The 20,764-nt window shown below is 37.2% G+C and overlaps 1 protein-coding gene across 6 annotated transcripts in view; it reads right to left on the bottom strand.

The window, feature by feature from the left end:
- Positions 1-20,764, bottom strand: part of EPHB1 (EPH receptor B1) — a 745,891-nt gene that overhangs the window by 114,668 nt on the left and 610,459 nt on the right. For 4 of the 6 annotated variants that reach the window (XM_043997284.1, XM_043997282.1, XM_043997279.1 and 1 more), the window contains one exon: positions 10,050-10,231. In XM_043997284.1, the coding sequence (XP_043853219.1) occupies positions 10,050-10,231 (182 nt within the window). The remainder of the gene's footprint in view (positions 1-10,049; positions 10,232-20,764) is intronic. The other 2 variants (XM_043997285.1, XM_043997283.1) reach the window with 1 other exon arrangement.

The following is a 20,764-nucleotide window of genomic DNA, read 5'->3' as shown; positions in this document are numbered from 1 at the left end:
TTCATTGGTCTCACTGAGAAGCAAGAAATGTATCCACCCACTAAAACTTGCATCAGACATCCTGTTTTCCTCTATAACACATAGTGCAAGATAACCATTTTGTCACCACTGGCATGTGATAAATTGTAGAGCAGAGATAAGTACTAGATCTGTGATTTCAGTAATGTAGGAAAATGCTGGTAAGGGAGAATCCCACTACCAATCAGCACCTTCCCCGTCTCCACTACTTTCCATAACTATTGATGTTTTATGTGAACTTTGGTTTGCCTTTTTGGTCCAGACCTCTGATTTCCATGGCATAGGCACTTTCTGGTGAGAAAATCCTCCAGACCAATGCACATCAGCCAGTGCTTTCCAAGATTTGCCTGAGAACCCTGGAAGTTTAAGCGGCTTGCCTAGGATCATTTAGCCAATATGAGGGACTCGAATTCACGTCATTCCAACTTGAGGCTGATTCACTGTCCACTATGTCACGTTGCTTCAGCAGAGATATTATCTATGGGATAAAGGGAACTTGGGGAATTGGAGGAACTATTTTAAGTATAGGGATGATTCTTTTTTTTTTTTTTTTTGGTGAGGCAATTGGGGTTAAGTGACTTGCCCAGGGTTACACAGCTAGTAGGTGTCAAGGGTCTGAGGCCGGATTTGAACTCAGGTCCTCCTGAATCCAGGGCCAGTGCTCTATCCACTGCACCACCTAGCTGCCCCAGGATGATTCATTTTGTACACACACACACACATACACACACATACACACACACACGTATACATACATAATCACACACACACACAACACACACTTTTTCCTTATTGGGTAGGACAAAGAGCATGCCAAACTATATGTCATTTACATGAGTAGTTAATGCCTCTCTGGTGATTTCAGTTTTTAAAAAGAGCTTTTACATCTATTAAATCAAATGAGGTAAATATATCTAAAGTGCTTTGCAAACTTTAAAGTGCTATATAAATGCTAGCTGTCATGATTATAACAAAAAAAAAGATAAACCATCTTAAATTTATGTCAACAAACTTCAACTTGGTTTTTAATATTTCTCATAAACCATTTTATTCATCTCTCTGTCTCTTTCTTTCTCTCCTTCCCAATCCCCCTCATATTTTGCCATAAAGACTGAAAACATTCTGTCACTTACTGCACATACCCACATCTCTTCATCTCAACCCCCCCCCCCCCGCCCTTCTATCTTTCTAACATCTCTAATTTGTCCCTCTCTACCGGCTACTTCCTTCGAGCCTTTGAACATGCATGCTTCTTGGACTCAACACTGAGGTGTCCCTTTAACCCTTCAGGTCACTATTCTCTGCCTTTCCTTTGAGTGGCTGCTTATGTTCTTGAATAATTTAACTACAATAGCATTCCTTCCCATCCATCCAATCTAGATAAACACTTGAACACTTTTATGGATCAAGTATATTCCTTTGCATGATTCAGATCAAAACCCCACCAACTATTTTTTTATTTACTGCTATGAGGAGATTTTGTGATCTAATATTACCATAGCCACAGCTATTATTGTAGCAAGAATATTAATACACATATAATTCAGTGGCTTCAGTAGCATATCAGCTTACAGTTTGTTGGACAAAAATCTCACATTATCTATGCTAGTTAAATACATGTTTGTACATGGTCTAGGAACTATATAATTCTTAACACTTAAAATCAGAGAGAGAAGAAGAGACCACTAGATAAAAGCTTCTTAAACTGTGGGTCCTGACCCCATATAGAGTCATATAAATGAATGTAAGGATTGTGGGAAAATTAGGCAACATTAAAAGGCTATGTATACCTATTTCATACATGTATGTAACTGGGATTATGTAAAAATTTCTCAGGTGAAAAGGTGTCTTGAGTAGAAAAAGTTTAAGAAGCCCTTCACTGGATCACTGCTCCTAAAATACTTTCATTCTGTTATTCTAATAAAAACTTCAACAGATCCCTGTTTCCAGATGGATTAACTCCAAACTATTGAATTTAACATTCCAATCCCTTTATTATCTGGCTGCCTCTTATCTATGCCATCTTATCAATATAATCTTATTTATATACTATTCCATTACATGAACTCTTTACCAGTCTCCTTATGATTCCCTTCCTCCTTACTACCTGTTGCCCCTTATAAATTCTCCTTTGGACTTTCCCTCCAATAGCAGGAATGCAATGCAATGTCCTTCCAGTTGGGGAATGGTTCATTTTTATCTCTGTACCATTATTGTCTGGCACATAGTAGTCCCTTAAATGTTGGTACTTTTAGTCATGCTGATTACCGTTTACATTTAATGTCATTATCCCCCATTCCTGGAAAACCATAGATTCTCTCAATGCAGTCAAATTCATCAGTTCTTCCAAATCCTAGCTCAAGCCCTTACCTCTTCTGTAAATCCTCCTCTCCTTATTCTAGCTCACCTATTCTCTAGCTCCTTTCATGTTTATTAACTGTATTGTCAAATCAGCACCTTATTAGACACTATCTTTTGAGGTAATTGTCTGTACTGCACAGTTTAGTACTGTGGCATAAACCATCTTGTTCTCTAATTGCTTCATGTATATATCTTTTCTTCCTAAGTAGATTAGAAGTCTCTAGTGTTTGGGAGCTATCATTTGCACTTCTTTTGTACCCTCAATCCTCCTCCTTACCATGGCACCTAGCACACAGGAAGGTCAATAAAGAGATTTTGGGGTTTTTGTTGTTGCTGTTTTTGTTTATTTTATTGATTAAGACATCTCAGTCAAGCAAGGTCTAGAGGAAGGTCTGTTCATCAACAGGGAGGTCTCACTTGACATACTAAAGTCCTCCCATGGCTCTTATTTATTTCTCCTTAATGTCTTATTGAGAGATTTAACAGGAGATACATATGTGGAAGGACTGATCAATGCAGATGCAGATGATATAGGAGGAATAGCTAATACCAGAGATGATGGAATCAAGATTCAGAATGATCTCAATAAGTAAGACTGAATCCCTGGGCTAAAGACAATAAAAATAATCACTAGGAATAAATAGCAAGCTTCTAATATTTAGGTTTGAAATTTTATTAATTTAGGTTCTAAAAGTTGTTATTTACAGAACTATAGGATCATGGAGGCCAGACTTGATCCCAATCCTTTTGTAAAAAATACCGGGATTTTTGGATGGCAAATTTAGCATGTCAACAGTATTATATGGCTAGAAACCATTTAAAAAAAAATATTGAAATCTGAAGCTTGATGGAATGAAAATACCTACAACATACTTAGACTACAAGTGATCTAAGTGTCCCTCTGTATTTCTTTCTGTTTAGAATATATCTGGAATATATTATTTAATTCCTAGGTATTACATTTTAAGAGATACATTGGCAAACAAAAGAACATGCAAAGACCCAAGATTGTAAGAGCCATGGAAATCGTGTGTTAAGAAGAATAGTTGAATGAATTAAAGGTGTTTCACTAGGAAATGAGAAAAATAAGAGGAGATGATCTCTGTCTTCAAATATTTAGGGGACTATTTTGTAGAAGAAAGAATTGACTTTGTTTATGCTATTCTCATTGGACCAATAGTAGAATTTGCAAAGAGGTTAATTTGGGCTTAATATAAGTATGGATTTTCTAACAGCCAGAGCTGTCCATCACTGGAGTGAGTTGTTTCAGGCAGAAGCAAGGTTTTCATTGGGCATACTCAAGAAGAGGCTAGATAGTCATGTCAGGAATGTTATTTCACCATGCAGGAGGTTGGACAAGGTGACCTCTGACACCTCTTCCAATTCTAATTCTTAGCATTTGTGAATTTCCTTTTACTATCATTGGCAGAAGAGTAATTTTATGAAGCACCTATCATGGCTCTCTTTGTACTAATGCAGTAGATGAAGTGAATCTGAGAAAAATCATATGTAGCCTGAAAAATATGGATCAAATCCCATTTAAGCAAACCTAAAGCAACAGGATATGTTCTTTTGTTTTGCTAGACTCCTGTTGAATCAAATATTTATTTCAACAAATAGTACATTATTTGAGATTTGTAAGTCTTTTTTATAATATCATTTGGGGTCATGGCGTTCATCTTGATTACCAGACTTTTTGGTAGTGGAGACAAGTGGTAGACTGATATATATAGGGAACTCCTGGTGAAGAAACTCCCTCCTTTCAATGTAGATTAGCTATTTTTCTGCAACTTATCCTATTAAGAATTACTTAAGGCAGCAAGAGTTTAAGTGGCTTGTCTAGGGCCACACAACTAGCAGGGTGCAGAGTTCAGAGATGAACCTAAATGTTCTTATTTCAATGTCTCCCTGCTATCCATTATGCCTCACTACCTCTTACCAAACATTAGCTCGTACTTTTTAATTAGCTCAGTCTTTTTTCCAGGTGTACAGGATTTAAAATAAAGACCCATGCTTGTACCCAACCAAATTGTTATTTAGGGGTTGGATTTCTCTTATATAGGAAATACCCAAATGAGGGAACTCTTTTTACCTAGGAAAATCTTAGCATATTGCCTGAAGCACTGAGGGTAAAGAATTCACTCAAGGTTATATCCTGTCAAAGGTGGGATTTGAACAAAGGTCCTTCTGTATTTGAAGCCAGCTCTCTCTCTCTCTCTCTCTCTCTCTCTCTCTCTCTCTCTCTCTCTCTCTCTCTCTCTCTCTCTCTCTCTCTCCTACACTACACTGCCTCATACTGTTATTAGACTTGGGAAATGAAAGCAAATTGATTGGCAAGGCTATATCTGGCTAGACTGGTTTCACAAACACATAGGAGCATGCCATGCTCTAGAGTCTCATCATTTGATCCAACCTATCAAGCATAAGACATTATCATGCACTGAAATAGAGTTTCATTGGGAAAATGAGCTTGGAATTTAAGGGGTTGAAATTCCCAAAGGCAGAACCAGCCCAGACTAGTAGCGATTATTATGAAGATATATTAAACCTCTAAATGCTTAATCTTTGAGGCAGCGAAGAGCAAATGTGGCTTCTCCATCCATGGCTTGCCTATGAGCACTGACATAAGGAAGGAAAAGTGTGACAAGAGTAAACAAAGGGGGAAGATAAATGAAAATGTGTTAAAATGGGAAAGGAGATGAACAGGATGAAGCCACAGGGACTGTCATTAACTTGGTACCATTTGACTTCTTTATTAATGAGCTTGTAGGGAGGTGAGAAGCATATTAATTCTGTTCAAGGGAGCTGAAACTGAGAGGTAACAAAGGCATGAGTGAAGAGAGAGCATCAGAGGGAAAAGAAAGCCTAGGAGATTAAAAATGGGAACAGGAGCATAACAACATGGGATTCAAAATTAAAAAAAGTCTATTCTTATGGGGGAAGCTCCAAGCATGGATAATTAATAAGGAAGTCATGTTGCATAATGGAAAGAACATTTAACTTAGAGTCAAAAAACCTGGATTTAAATCACAGGTATGCCATCCATTAGTCATTGGGAGTTTTGAGTAAACTAAACTTCAACTTCTTAAACCTCCGTTTCCTAATTTGAAGATGCAAATAATAACACTTGCATTCACCTAATCATAGATTGGGCCTCAAAGGCCCTCTAGTTCCAAGCCATATGGATTAAATGTCAGACTCAGACGCAGGATTTGAACCTGAACTCCTTGATGCCCCAGGCGTGAACTTTTTCCACTCGGCTTTAACTTCCTGTCCTAAATCAAGATGCTGTTTTAAGGATTCAATAAGACAATGCCTATAAAAGTCAAAGCTACCAAGTGATATATAAAGGTATAAACATATATTATTAATGATAGACAAGCACATAAAAAACAAACAAACAGGATTTATTCCTTCTGGGTAGCCTTTGGAATTTAGAGCTAGAGTCGTGGGCATTTACTCAGCTAAATTTTAGAAGCTAGGCCTTCAGGGTCAATTCAGAGCATGTGGGTGGATGCAATAACTCAGATGATCTATTTGAAGCAATGACTAAGATGCTCAGTATCAAGGGAATGCCCATTCCCTCTTATGTTGAGGAATGTAAACACTGAAAGTGACAATAGGGGCAGTTAGGTGGTGCAGTGGATAAAGCAAGGGCCCTGGATTCAGGAGGACCTGAGTTCAAATCTGGCCTCAGACACTTGACACTTACTAGCTGTGTGACCCTGGGCAAGTCACTTAACCCCCATTGCCCCGCAAAAAAAGAAAAAAAAAAGAAAGTGACAATATTATTAACAAAATTAATAAAACCAGTTGAGTGCAATCTCTTGAAAGGTAATGACTTTCATTTTTGTTTTTGTATCTTAGCTAGATGCTAGTATAGTGTTCATTCTTAATAAAGCCCATAGCTCATACTTAATAAATGTCCATTGACCATGAATGAATTGAATGAATAATTATGATGATGATAATAATAGCTAGCATTTATACAGCACCTAATATGTACCTGGAAGTATGTTAAGTGCTTTAAAATTATTATCTCATTTGATCTTCACAACAACCCTGGGAATCAGAAACTATCATTATCCCCATTTACAAATGAAGAAACTGAGTTAAAAGGAGATTAAGTGACTTGCCCAAGGTCACACAGTTAGCAAGAATTTGAAGTAGGGTTTTAACTTGGGTCTCCCTCATTCCAGGCCCAGTGGTCTATTCACTGAGCTAACTGGGTGAATTGAGAATAATGATGAGAACTCAGGAGAACTTGGTTTCTAGCCTGCTATGAAAGCACACTGACAGCCCTATTTCTGCAAAGAATTCCAACATGGGCCAGTGACAGAGTTTGTGTTTGTCTCCAGAAGATTGGTCTAGCTTAGCACAGGAAAGCTCATTAGCAGAAATTTGGACACCAGCTGAGTACATTCTTTAGCAACAATAGAAATTGTCTAATTAGATGTGGAGGACTAGTGATCTACATCAGAGGAGGGAATGACTAAACCATTGAAATCTTGGGTCTTTTGAAAGAGCAAAAATTATTACTAATTAGTATTCTTGTTGTTAACAAAAGAATATTAATAATGCCAATAGTGATACCACCACATCCTTTTATATAGCTCTTTATACCTTTTTTGAAGAACTTTCACTGTAAAATCCTTTCCTTTTCCCACATTGGGGATGGTTTGGAGCAGCTTCATAAATTTAATAGCCAAAGATTTTATTTCAAAATGGAACCAAAAAGTTCCATAGTGACATACAAAGGCATAACTTGCAGGATCATTTGCCAAAATACTGCTGAGCATGCTGGTGTCTTGGCACAGAAATCCCCCTGCCTCTGAAGAAAACTCCTCTATTCTCTCGAGTTTAGAGAAATAATGTGCTTCACTGAGGTGTAGAAACTGCCTCAGGCAGTGAGCTGTTGCATGCCCATGTTGGTAATTAGTATAAATTATAGACAAGCAGGAGAAGTTGCATTAACAGAGAAAATAAGCCTTCTTTCAGTAGCAGGAATTGATGGCAATTGCAGCTTGCACCTGGAGGAGGTTTTAACTTCTATAGGGGTGGTGGGATAGAATAGGGTTGAGAAGGTGATAGCAAGGTGAGGTGAGTTTTATCATTTTGTTCAAGAACTTGTCAGCCCTATTTCTGGAGCAAAGAGGTGGTGAAGGGGCTGATCTGGGCAAAAATTATGGGAATTCATGCTTGGAAGGGAGCTTAGAAAGCAGTTAGTGTAATCTCTCCATTTTACAAATGAAGAAATTAAGGCCAACAGAGAGGAAGTTGGTTGCCCAAGGTCACACAAGTAAGTGGGATTTAAACCCATGTCTTCTGACCACAGCGTCATTTCCCACAATACCATGCTTCCTCCAATACAATACGCAAGGTTTGTCTTCCATGACTTTTCACTCTCCTTTTTGCTTTTTCCCTTCCTTTCCATGGGCTCCCTTCTCTGCCCTACCCCCAGCAAAGATAATTGATGCCATCTTGCTTTCTTCACTCTTATCCTTTCAAAATTTGTTATAATAAGTCAACTCACCTTAATGGAGAAAGGGGACTGGTAAATGGTAGAGTCAAAATTCTACCTCAGACACTAGTTGTGTGAACCTGGGTAAATCATTGAACTTTTCTTTGTTTCAATTCCTCATCTACAAAGTTCTAAAGTTCTTTTTGAGTTTTAATGCTATGATAGTATGAATTATTTTTGGCAATGAAATGGACAAATCCATAAGCCAAAGTAACAAACAGCTAATTGTAGGGCTGGGGAGAAGGAAGGCTTTAAAAGGCTTGTTTGTATTCAGTGGGTGAATGAGGGGTGGGGGACAGAAGGAAGATTTTGTTTGTTTTTAGTACTGCTGAAATTATGCCCTGTAAGTTGGTGGTAAATTTGAACTATCTAAATAATTGACTGAGAAAGTAGTTTTAGCCTAAATTCCATTCTTGCAGACTCACAAGGTCCTTTGCCTGCTTGGTTGTCAAATAAAGAAATCTCTAGCATATACAATAACAACAAAAAAAGATTCCCTCCCTTTTAGGTACCTCCTTCCCACCCCTGTAGTATGATGTCACTTGGGCAACACTTAACCATTATAGATTCAGCTCCATTTTTGCTTCTCCGAATCCCCTGATTGATTTGGATCAATTGTACTTCCAGCCCCAGGTCACCAGATTTTTAAAAATTCAGCAGACATTTATTAGGAACCTGCTGTGTTCAGAGTCCCATGATGGGTAAAATAGAAAATTTCAATCACATAAAGTCTCTCCTGGCCATTGTGAAGTTTGTAGTTTAAAAATAATGTTAAAAGTTAGCATTTATAGAGAGCTTTAAAGTTTGCAAAGTGCTGTAGGCAACAGTAGATGAGCACCTAACCTTGTATATTGCTCATGTTGTCTAGACATAGCTAAATGGCTCACTTTCTCATAAAATAATATCTTTTCATCAATTTCTCATAAAAGGATAGATTTATGAGATTCTAGAGTTGGAAAGGATTTTGAGTGATTGTATGGTGCAGTTATCCCTTACCTCCCATAATTATGGGGTAACATAATGACATAAAATTACCTCCACTCTATAGCTGAGGAAAATAAAGTATAGAGAAATAAAATGTACATGTCCAGTGTTCTACATTTTGTTAGTTGTGGAATGGGATGGTGGGGGACCAAGAGGAGAGGTCTAGACCCTTAGGTCCTGGTTTCCTAATGCAGTACTGTTTCTTACTACATCACATCGGTATCAGAGGAGATATCAGAGCTGGAAGGAACCTTAGAGAGAACAATCCAAGGCCCTCATTTTAGAGGCAAAGAAAATGAAGCCCATAGGAAATGAAAGAACTTGCCCAAGGTGATACAGCTCCTGAGTAATTTCATTCTCTTCTGTGTGTATATTGTTGTGTTGTTTTGCAAATAATTTGCTCTTGGTATAAAAAAGTGTCCTAAGAGCCATCCCATGGGGCATTCTCAGAGTTAGCACTTGCGGTTATAGGGTAGCCCCAGATGAAAAACAAACAAATAAAATATTTGCAAGCAATTTCACATATATCAATTTTTAATGCCATGATCCTAACAAATTTCCCTTATCAGGCAAATGGCAAAGATATAGCTATATTCTCAATAAAACTACTGACTCTGATTCGAGAGTTTTTGTAGTTTTGAAAGAGCTTTAACGAGTCAGTAGTGAAGTTGTTTCTACTTCAGTACATGATTTGAGATATATGTTCCTTTCCCTACTGTCCCAGTGAATTAACCACAAATAAAGTACACCAGAGCAGTCAGTGGTCTAGGAAGTATTTTACTGTGCCTATAGAGAAAGCATGAAAGCACCATATCCCTCAGTTTTATATGTGTGTATGTAGTGCACAAAATATATATGTGTGGAATGCATCCACATACATTAATATATTTAATATATTATATTTATATCTAAATAATATACAAGTATTATAACACATTATGTTTATTACATTTAATGTAATATATAATTTTATATATCATATTATATCTATTTGTATATTATATAAGTGTTCATATGGATATATGGATACTTCATTTTTGCCAATATAGAAATAGTCCTGCATCAAGAAATAATTCTAGAGAGCCTTAGGTCACTGCCTTTTCCCCACTTCAGGGACTCTCCTCCAATCCCTCCCCTTTTCCCTTCTGATTATATTCAGGCTTACGGTGGCTGGTCTTGAGCCCACAGTGCTGCTAATGTCAGGAGTGCAGATCCGGCTCACCTTCTCATAATAACGGATCTCATAGTCCAGGATAATGCCATTGGGCTGCTCCGGCTGTGGCCATGACAGGGTGATGCTCCTCATGGTGGCACTTACCTGGTGCATGATGGGAACTGTGGAGGGAGCTGTGGAGAAAGGAGAGGACAGGTGGCAGAAGTGAGCAGTTTTGTAATGACTGATTAAACTCAGATGTTTGAATGCAAGAAACAAACAGAAAAAAAAATCTCCCTTCTGTTTCTTTCCACTCTGGGACTATACTGGTATATCCAGAGTTTGGGGAAAAGTGAATCTAGGAAGAGTTGTTATAGCTTTGATTCTACCCTGTCCCTTTATCAGAAAGTTCCTCGACAAAGACTTTGGTAGGATCTTCTTCTCTTTCTTTAAAAAAAAAAAGGCACCCTTCATTGGATCATCAATCCAGAATTGAAAGAGACCTTGAGAACACTACCATCACCCATTTAACAGATGGAGAAGCTGAGGCCCAGAGACATGAAGTGACTTTACCAAAGGTCAAAAAGGTAGCCAGTGGAAGAGCCAGAATCCAAACCCAAGGTCCTCTGACTCTACCATTGGCACTTTTTCCACTGTCCCTCACCACTTCCCCTGAATTCTTTTCTAACTGATAACTAGTTATCACCTCTAATATAAATAACCAATTTACCTAAAATACATTTCTACAAGTACTTGAATTAGGGTAACATGCATTTAGGGTATCTCCTTGCCAGGTGTGCCTCTATGTGTGTATGTATGGTGTATAAATGTATATTCACACACACACATATGTGCATACATATGTATATGCCTATTTCTGTGTGTATGTTGACATATGTACACATAGACACATACATATACACATCTATGTGTGTGTTGGATAGGAAGAAATCAAGACCACAAAAGAAGGAACTTGCACATACTATAATATAGCAGAGTAGGGAGAAATTTCCAGTAAAACAAAAACAAAACAAAACAAAACAAAACAAAAAACCTTCTCTGGTTTTCTAAGATTAGACTTAAAGTTTCATTGTACTTCAAATTGTCTCTCAAGAAAGCATTGTTACAATAGAACAGTTTCCACAATAAGACATTTGGCAATAATGAAGTTGAGAATGAAAATAAAGAAAAGATGGCATAAACAAAAGCACTTGAGAGAAGAAGGGTAATCATTTCAAAATCTGTAAGTGATTCAGAAATCTATGTTTGGAAGCAATATTATTTATTTCCTGTTTCAAATGTTTTTCATATAGCATCATGAAATGAAAACAGTCTGGAAATAATAAATGTGTGTTGTCTTTCTCTTAGAAAAGGCGGGTAATTGATGAGTCCTTAGTAAGTGTTCTAACACAGAAGGGTGTTCAGCTTAGTCCTGCTGCATTAGCTGTGATGAAGGTCATTGCTTCCACATTCTATACTGTACCTTCAAAGTCTCTGTGGAATAGATCTGTGTGACATTTACTGTTGTCACTTTATACATTTAAGATTGCAAATTTGCTTGCAGCAATTTTTTTCATCATTCAAAGAAATGAGCGTCAATTGTTACATGGTATTAGCAAGTGCCTAACTGTATTTATTTGAGAGTTTTACATGCCTTTTGACTGATTTTTGTTAAAAGTATTATTAAAGGAATTAATTTAACCAAGGCTTTGTAATATTTTGTTGAACAATAAAAAAGCAAGTTTTTAAAGAATACAGAGCCCAAGGTACAATTCAGTACCTTTCTCACTCAGCATTTACTAGTATCAATTACAGCTTAAAGTAACCCTGCTTTTACCACCAAATTGAATTACAAAGTTTCTTCCTAACTAACTCATGGGATATTCTTATCTTGGAATTAGGCCACTCCCCATCTTGGCTATATTTGCATGACTTTAGGTCTAGTTGCCATCAAAAGCCTTTGTTTCTCACCCCTGCTGGCTACATGTTTCTCAGAAAGAGTCCTCTGGACTGTGATGAGCTACCTTATTTACACAAAAGTTTCTTAGAACTTTCACTTTCTTTTTTTCCAGTCAATAATACCCTTTTACTTAGTACAAATATAACCCATGTCCCAAAGCCCTTTGGTATTGGCCTCTCTCCTTATTGGTGGAAATGAGAGCTCCTGCTTGCAAGAGAAATGAAGTTGGTGAGAGTTGAGAGAGCTCCAGGCTTTGGGGTTTTTTGAGACTCTTCAGGGCCAATCTCCTCTGGGACTTGTCAAGCTTCAAGTCTTCCAGCATGGAGTCATTTTGGGTTCTTCTCATTTCCATCATTGAGAAGGAAAATGAAAGAGGCCAACCCCACTTGAGGTTGCTGAAGGAAGAGTCTCTAGGAAGACATGAGTGGAGCTGGCAGTCTCCATCAGGTCTCTACTCCCAGCTTACTATGCCAGAGACTTTGGGGAGTTTTCCCCTTGGGTGGCATCCAGGACTCTCAGATGAGCTGAGTTTTCTTACTCCCAATGGGAGAGGTCCTTCACTCTGTATTGTCTGATAAAAATTCTCCTGTGTATACCTTTTCAGATTGCTGTTTTGCTGTCATTTGCATAAATGTGTTTCTTTGCAATTTGCTATGTACATTCATTGTGGAACTGGTATGAGGTGGGAAAGGAGTCAAGACTCAAACATAGAGCTTGGGGTCCTCTTTCCCCTAAGAAATTATAAAACAACCAGAAGTTTCATGGAATCCAATCATATCATTTAGGCTAATATTTAAGGAAGCAGATAGATATACTTGTAATCCAGTATGCCTCTCTCTAAGGATAGTGCAGTGGTCTCAGCAACAAACTCCTGCTTTCCCTCTTGGCAGGAATGAAAACTCCCTTTCTGAAGAAGTCAGACATCTATTCTGCCTCTCTTAGAGACAGATACAAAAAGAGACCCCCTCCTCACATATGGGCCTCTTTACACATGCAGAACACATTATTCTCTTTGCTACACTAGGAAGAAATATCTGGTAGAAAAAGAAAGATTTGACCTCTCTGTTTTTATCCCCTTTCTATAAGCCTTTCTTTATTCTCCTTTCTGCCAATGAAAAAAGGAAGAAAGTCTCTGGAGAAAAATAAAACTCTCTGATTTTTTTTTTGCAACAAATTGAAGAATTTTTTTCCCTTTTTTGAAGAGAAATAGCTTCTCTGAGCAATTTTCTAGTTTCAAAAAAGTTACTACTGAAAATTAAGTACTATGTATCTCTAAAGATTATTGTCATATTCAATTTAATAATTCAATTCTTAAAAAAAATATTAAGTACATATTATGGGCTAGTCATTAGTGATATAAAAAAGGAAAATGGTCCCTGACCTCAAACATGTTGGGGGCAGGATAAGGATATACTTACAGGTAAGTAAATACAAAGTGGTTTGAGGATGGAGAGAGCACAAATACCTTGGGAGGGAGAGAGAAGACTTCATATAGAAGAAGGCATCTGAACTGAGCCTGGCAGAAAACTAAGAATTATAAGACCTACTGGATTGAATGGACCCAAAGTGTTCTGATTAATAGATCCATGTCAGTCTAAAGAGAAAATAGAGTACTCTGCCAGGACTCCTGTGGTCCATTTCCATTCAGTTTAACTCAACAACCATTTATTAAGTGCCTACTATATACAAACTGTTTTGTCATACCAAACAAGAGAAGGACCGGAATCCCAGTAAAATGTATATTCTAATATATGCGTTCCAAGCCTTTCACATACTTCACTTTTGTCATTTAGTCAAAGACAAACAGAAAGGGATCAAAACTAACTGATCAATCAATCAATCAGCAAGCACTGATTAAAGTCCCTCTATGAGCCAGGCACCATGCCAGGCTCTTGTCATACAAAGTAAAAAATGAAATGAGCTTGATATATGGTCAACTCAAGCTTATCTATGATTAGATTCCAAAGCCTTGTTCCTATACCTCATCATAGGATGGGGATAACCTTAGATTCTCAAAGTCTAGCCCCTTAAAGTACACACACACACACACACACACACACACACACACACACACATCATTATTGTTTAGTTGTGTCCAAATCTTTCTGACCTCATAGATCATAGCATGCTAGGTATCGCAATATACATATGTATATACACATATACATAACTGACATGATATATACACATGTATATATACACATATAAACAATATGTATATATACATCACATTTATTCAATGTACATGTATATGTGTATGTATGGATGTGTATATGTATATGTGTGCTTTCTCATTGGAGCCTCACACACAAACCTGTGAAGTAAGTGCCACAGGTATTCATGCCCCAATTTCATTAATAAGGAAATGAGGCTTAACTTATTTGCCCATGACTACAGGCCAATGGATGTCTGATGTAAAATCTGAACCTGGTTTTTCCTCACTCCAAATCCAACACTATCAACTATACCATGCTGCCTCTAAAGTAGTATGCTTGGAAACCAGTTAGAAAGGTTTAGAGTATGGGCCTAGTAATGGACTGTGTAGTTCAAGGACTAATTGAGCTTGGAAAGGCTCATCATTAAACAGTTAGTAACCAGGTGGTAATTTTTTTTTTCATTTTAACCAAGACAACTCATTAATGTATCTACTGAGGTATCGAGTAGGGGGTGATCTGCATTGGTCAAGGGACAAGCTACCTGAAAGAAGAAAATTAAGTATATTTTGAAATACAAAAATTTAGCTAGATGATCTGCTCTCCATTTTTCAGACCTTATGGAGGGGAAATCCATTTTGATCTGTTTTCTCACATCCTCTTGATTTAAGTTGTCTCTAAACAAAAACACATTAAGTTAAATGATCTAGTGGGAAAGAAAAAGATCACTAGAGTTAAAGGATTGGGATTCAAAACTTGGCTCTGGTACTTATTACCTATATGACCTTCAGCAAGTTACTTAACCTCTCCAGGTCTCAGTTTCCTCATATGTAAAATGGACTGCCCCTTTAGTATTTTGTTGTCTCTTGTTTGAATCAAAACCAGAGCCTTGTGTCTGGTTGAGGCCTCAGGAAAGACTTCTTAAACTTAAATAATTATGACAGTATCTTGCCTTGAGGGAAGATCCAAGTCAGATAGACAGACAAACAGACTAGCCTTCAAGAAACAGAGGGAGAGAGCATCATTTTTGAGAAGTTATGCTAACATCGCTCTTGGAACAAGTGAGAAGGAGATAAGATGGAAAATGGTGCTTCTTTTCAATTACTAGGTAGGTCTTCATAAAGTAACTTCTTTATTTAGCTTAAATATTTAGAACATCAGACAGACCCATAATGAAACATAAATACTATTTTTAAATCATATATAAATTATTTTGGAATTATCTGCATTTCTGAGTTATCTGAATTTTCCTTTCATTAACATAAAGAATTCATTCATTCATACAATAAGCATTTATTAAGCACTTAGTTAACACAAAAGAAATGTGAGCTGTGCAAATCCAGAGACGTCTCCATCCCAAATGTCCTAAAGGACTACTTGTGCTTGCCCTGTGGTAGAAGCCTTCCAAACTAACATTGGCCTGACCAGCCACAATAGAACACACTGAAACTTGATTACAGAGTAATGTCACTGGTCCTCTTTGAAAATGAAGGATGAACATTAATTAAGCACCTGCTCCATATAAGGAATTGTTTTAAAAATAATCATAATTGAAAATTGAGCATATTTTGACCCCTTTTAAAATATATATCTTCAAATAAAACTACACAAAAGTAACCATAATATAGTCTATACAGCATGGTAGTTGAAGTTTTATATTCCCATACAAACCTAGAAAAGACCATTAAAGTTATGGCTTCTGAGCCTCAGAAAGTGAGGGTAATTATCACTAAAACCCAGCATGAGTTCATTGAAAATGAAGATATGCCAGGTTAACTTCATTTCCTTTTCTTGAAAGAGTTCTTATACTAGTAGAGAGGATTGCAGTGGATCTGGTGTATATAAGTTTAAGCAAATGCATTTAACAAGGTCTCAAATTAGAGAGATACCAACTGGACCTTAAGAGATGTAGCTTGACTTGCTGGTAGTGGATTGAAAGTCTCCAAATAGTGTTGATTAATGCATCAGTCAATGTTCACCTGAAAGAATTTCCTCCATGGACCAATGAGCCCCATGTCTCTATCCTTGGCCTATCTCTGTTCAATTCAATAAATGTTTCTTAAGTGCCTTACTATGTGTGAGGTACTGTGCCTAGCCAAGGACACAAATGGAAAATAAGTCAGTATGATCTAGAAGCTTATAAGTGTAATAGGGGTTACCAGGGGACCCGTTAATCAATATTCTACTAATCAACTTGCAGAGATCACAGGAGGCCACCTTCCCTCCCATAGTCATTTACCTGTATCTGAGCACCTTGCTGAAAGATCACTGCCTGCATTATGGGTATTGTTTGAGAGTGAGAAAACTAAATTCTTATAAAGGAAAACTGACACTATCAGGGATTCTTTTTTATAAATATATTTTATTTACTTTGTTAAATATTCCCCAGTTACATGTAAATTTTTTTTAACTTTTAAAAAATTTTGAGTTCCAATTTTCCTCTTTCCCTCTTGCCCTTCCCCGACTCCTTGAGAAGGGAAGCAATAGGATACTGATTATACATGTGAACTCATGTAAAACATATTCCATACCAACCATGTTACAAAAGAAAACACACACACACACACAAAAAATAAAGTTTTTAAAAAAGTACTCCTCAATCTGCACTCTGGTTCATCCATTTTCTTTCTGGAAGTAGATAGCATTTTTCATCATAGATTCTTTCAAATTGTCTTAGATTACTGTCTTGATCAGAGCAGTCTTTGATATTTGATGATTATTACACTATTGCTGTTACTCTGTCCAATGTTCTCCTGGTTCTGCTCATTTTACTTTGTATTAGTTTATATAGTTCTCAGGATTTTCTGAAAACATCCTGCTTATCATTTCTTATAGCATCACAGTATTCCATCATAATCATATACCACAACTTGCTCAGTTATTCCCCAATTGATGGACATTCCCTTGATTACCAATTGAGTGCCCCCCACATATACACAAGAACTACTACTAAATATTTTTGTATAAATAAGTCCTTTCCCCTTTTCTTTGATCTAATTGGGATACAAACCCAGTAGCAGTAATTGCTGGGTCAAAGAGTATGCATAGTTTTATAGCCTTTTGGGTGTAGTTCCAAATTGTTTTCCAGAAAGGTTGGACTAGTTCACATCTCTACCAGTGGTGCATTAGTTTCCCAATTTTTCCACATCCCCTTCAGCATTTGTCATTTTCCTTTTCTGCCATGTTAGCAATCTGATAGATGTGAGGTAGTATCTCAGAGCTGTTTTAATTTGCATTTTTCTAATCAATAGTGATTTAGAGCATTTTTAATATGACAAAGCTATTGATAGATTTGATTTCTTCTTCTGAAAACTGCCCTTGTGTATCTTTTCACCATTTATCAGCTGAGGAATGGCTCATAATTTTGATAAATTTGGCTCACCTCCCTATATATTTGAGAAATGAAGCTTTTATAATAAAAATTTGCTGCAAATTTTTTCCAAGTTTCCTATTTTTCTTCCAATTTTGGTGGCATTGGGTGGGTTTTTTTTTGGTATAAAACTTTTTAAATTCCATGTAATCAAAATAATTCATATTACTTCTTATGATTTCCCCCCTTCTTGTTTTGTACAAAATTTTTCCTTACTCAATGATCTGATGTGTACATTTTTCCATGCTACCCAAATTTACTTATGATATTACCCTTTATGTCTAAATCATTTATTCATTTTGACTTTATCTTGGTATACACTGTGTAAGATGTCTCCCCTTTTAGTTTGTAAACTTGTTGAGGGCAGGGAGTATTTTTCTTTTTTATTAATTGTATCTCTAGCACTTAGCAAAGATCCTGGCATATTGTAGGCACTTAATAAATATTTATTGGATTGGATTGATCAACTGGATAAGTCCCTAAGTATTGCATCACCACATAGGTTCTTGCTCTACATTTTCTGGCATTTAAAGGGACCAAAATGACAGAGCTTTCTTCTTCCTCACTCTGTGGGATAGATACCCATTTTTTTCCTATTCTCCTTGGATCTATGCATAATTAAGGAAATGTAGTTTTCAAGTTCTGAAACAAGTCATAGGGCAATGCAGCTTGCAGTTGCTTTTTGTATGGCCTGCCAGCTAAGAATCTTATTTTTCTTAAATTTACATTACTAGATAAATATAATAATAAAACTTTTGCTCCCTGTAAATAAAGCAACCCCCTCCATGATTATCTTTATTTTAAGGTATGATAATTTTATGAGTATTTTAAAGATTAAAAATGATGAAGAAAAACTTGTATAAAGAAAAAGGTTTCTATTATTCAGAAAATAGGATGTAGTTCACATTTTAAAATAAAGATCCCAAACCTATCCTTAGCTTACAGGCTATACAAAAACATTTAGTGGGCTGGATTTGGCCTGAGGACCTTAGCTGGTAATCATTTCCCCTTACCATCCTCCCAAATCTCTCAGGTTCACAACCTAAGAGTCATTCAGAACTTCTCACCATCTCTCAGCCTCTGTATCCAAGCTTTTGCTTAGACTTGTCAGTTCACCTATGTATTATCTCTCAAACATGTCCAGAAGTAGATTCTTTTGTGAAGGCAAACTAGGCCATTTTTGTTCAATTCTTACCTAGCCTTTAACTAGTGAATGTTTCTTTGGACAAAATGAGATCTGGGGAAAAGCTTTAGAAGACCAAGGTCTCCACTGTATCTGGAACCATCACCAGTCATCCTGACCTATGTATTGCCACTGGACTTCGATGACTCTGGATGAGAGTGAGGCTGATGACTCTGCACAGCTCTGCCTCACTTAAATCTAGTTCCATTGCAAGTCAAGAAATCACCCTCGTGATATCGTTGATCCTATTCAAGAACAAAGGATGAACAACAGTTTTCTGATACTGCCACCACTCTGGTGCAAGTACTCATAACCTTACACCTGGACCATTCCACTATCCTGCCTCAAGTATCTCCCCAGGCCAATCCAACCTCCTTTCAGCTCTCAAAGTGATTTTCCTAAAGTCTGGATTTGACCATATCACCTCTCCTCTGCTCAATAAACTACAGTGGATCCCTGTTGACTCCAGAATCAAATACAAAAGTCTGTGTGGCATTTAAAGCCCTTCATAACCTAGTCCCCTCCTACTTCTCCAGTCTTCTTATACCTTACTTCCCAATATATACTTTTTGGTAGTGATACTGGCTTCCTTACTGTTCCACAATCAGGACAACTGATCTCTCAGCTATGGGCATTTTCCCTGGTTCTCTCCATGCCTGGAATGCTGTTTCCCCTCATTCTGAATACTAGCTTCCCCTGGTTTTCTTTAAGTTTTATCTAAATTTCCATCTTCTCCAGGAAGCCTTTCCCAATAATTCTTAATTCTAGTGTCTTCCTTCATTTAATTATAGTCATTTCTCTTGTATGGAACTTCTTTGCACATATTTGTTTGCATGTTATCTCCCCCATGGTGAATTCCTTGAAGTCAGGGACTGTTTTTGGCCTCTTTTTGAATCCCTAGCACTTTGCATGATGCCTGGCACATAGTAGGCACTTAATAAACATTTGTTGACTGATTGGCAGATGAAGTATTGGACTTATAGTTGGAAAGACCTGTTTTTGAATCTGTCCTTGGACACTTAAGAGTTGGAGAATATTAGAGTTGGAATAAATACCAGAAGCCACCTGGCCTAATATGTCCCTGACTGAAAATCCCCTTTACAACACACATGGCAAGAAATCATCTTATTGGGCATGAAGGCATTTTTATGTAATTTCTTCTCCTATGGAGTCTGAGGCTGGTGGATTACTTGAAGTGTGGAGTTCTGAACTATAGTAGGGCTGAAACTAACCAGGTGACCATACTGTCTGGCATCAATAAAGTGAATTCCCAGGAGAAGAGGGGCAGCCAGGTGGTGCAATAGATAGAACACCAGGCCCAGAATCAAGAAAACATCTTCATGAGTTCAAATCTGGGCAGAGACTCTTCTTAGCTTTGTGACTCTGGACAAGTACCTTAACCCTATTTGTCTCGGTTTCCTCATCTGTAAAGTGAGATGGAGAAGGAAATGGCAAACCATTCCAGTATCTTTGGAAAGCAAACCCCAAATGCAGTCACACAAGTCAGGCATGACTGAAACAACTAAACAACAGTTGTTCAGAAGAGAGCCACCATGCTATCTAAGAAAGGACAATCTGGCCTAAGCCAGAAAAACAGTGGCAGGCAAAGCTACTGTGCCTATCAGGGTTGGGTTTGGCGCTTGTTTGTCCACTTTACATCTAGGATGGGTAAGATAAGGAAATCCATTCTCCAAAAAGGAATAAAAAAAAGTCATCTTGCTTCCATTTGAAGACCCCAACTAAGAGGGAATTTATTACCACTTGAACCAGTTTTTTTTTTCCAAATTTTGGACTACTATAATTATTAGGAAGTTTTTCTTTGTATTAAACCATAATTTGACCTTGCTTAACTTGGATTCTCTGCTCTCATCTCTTCTTCTACTTCTTCCTCTCTCTTGTGATTGGGCCTCTCTGATATCTCTCTTCAATTTATTGACATCACTATTACTTATTTCTCTTCCTGATCTCACTTGCTCTGGTTTCTCCTTTGAATTCATACAACAATTTTCATATGCCTCTTTGAAAGGGTCTCTTTCTCATCTTCTATCTTGTCTGTCAAGA

Source organism: Dromiciops gliroides, chromosome 3 (assembly GCF_019393635.1).
Source record: "Dromiciops gliroides isolate mDroGli1 chromosome 3, mDroGli1.pri, whole genome shotgun sequence".
NCBI lineage: Eukaryota > Metazoa > Chordata > Mammalia > Microbiotheria > Microbiotheriidae > Dromiciops > Dromiciops gliroides.
Note: the sequence above shows the minus strand (reverse complement) of the source record. Positions and strands in the feature narration are given on the sequence as shown.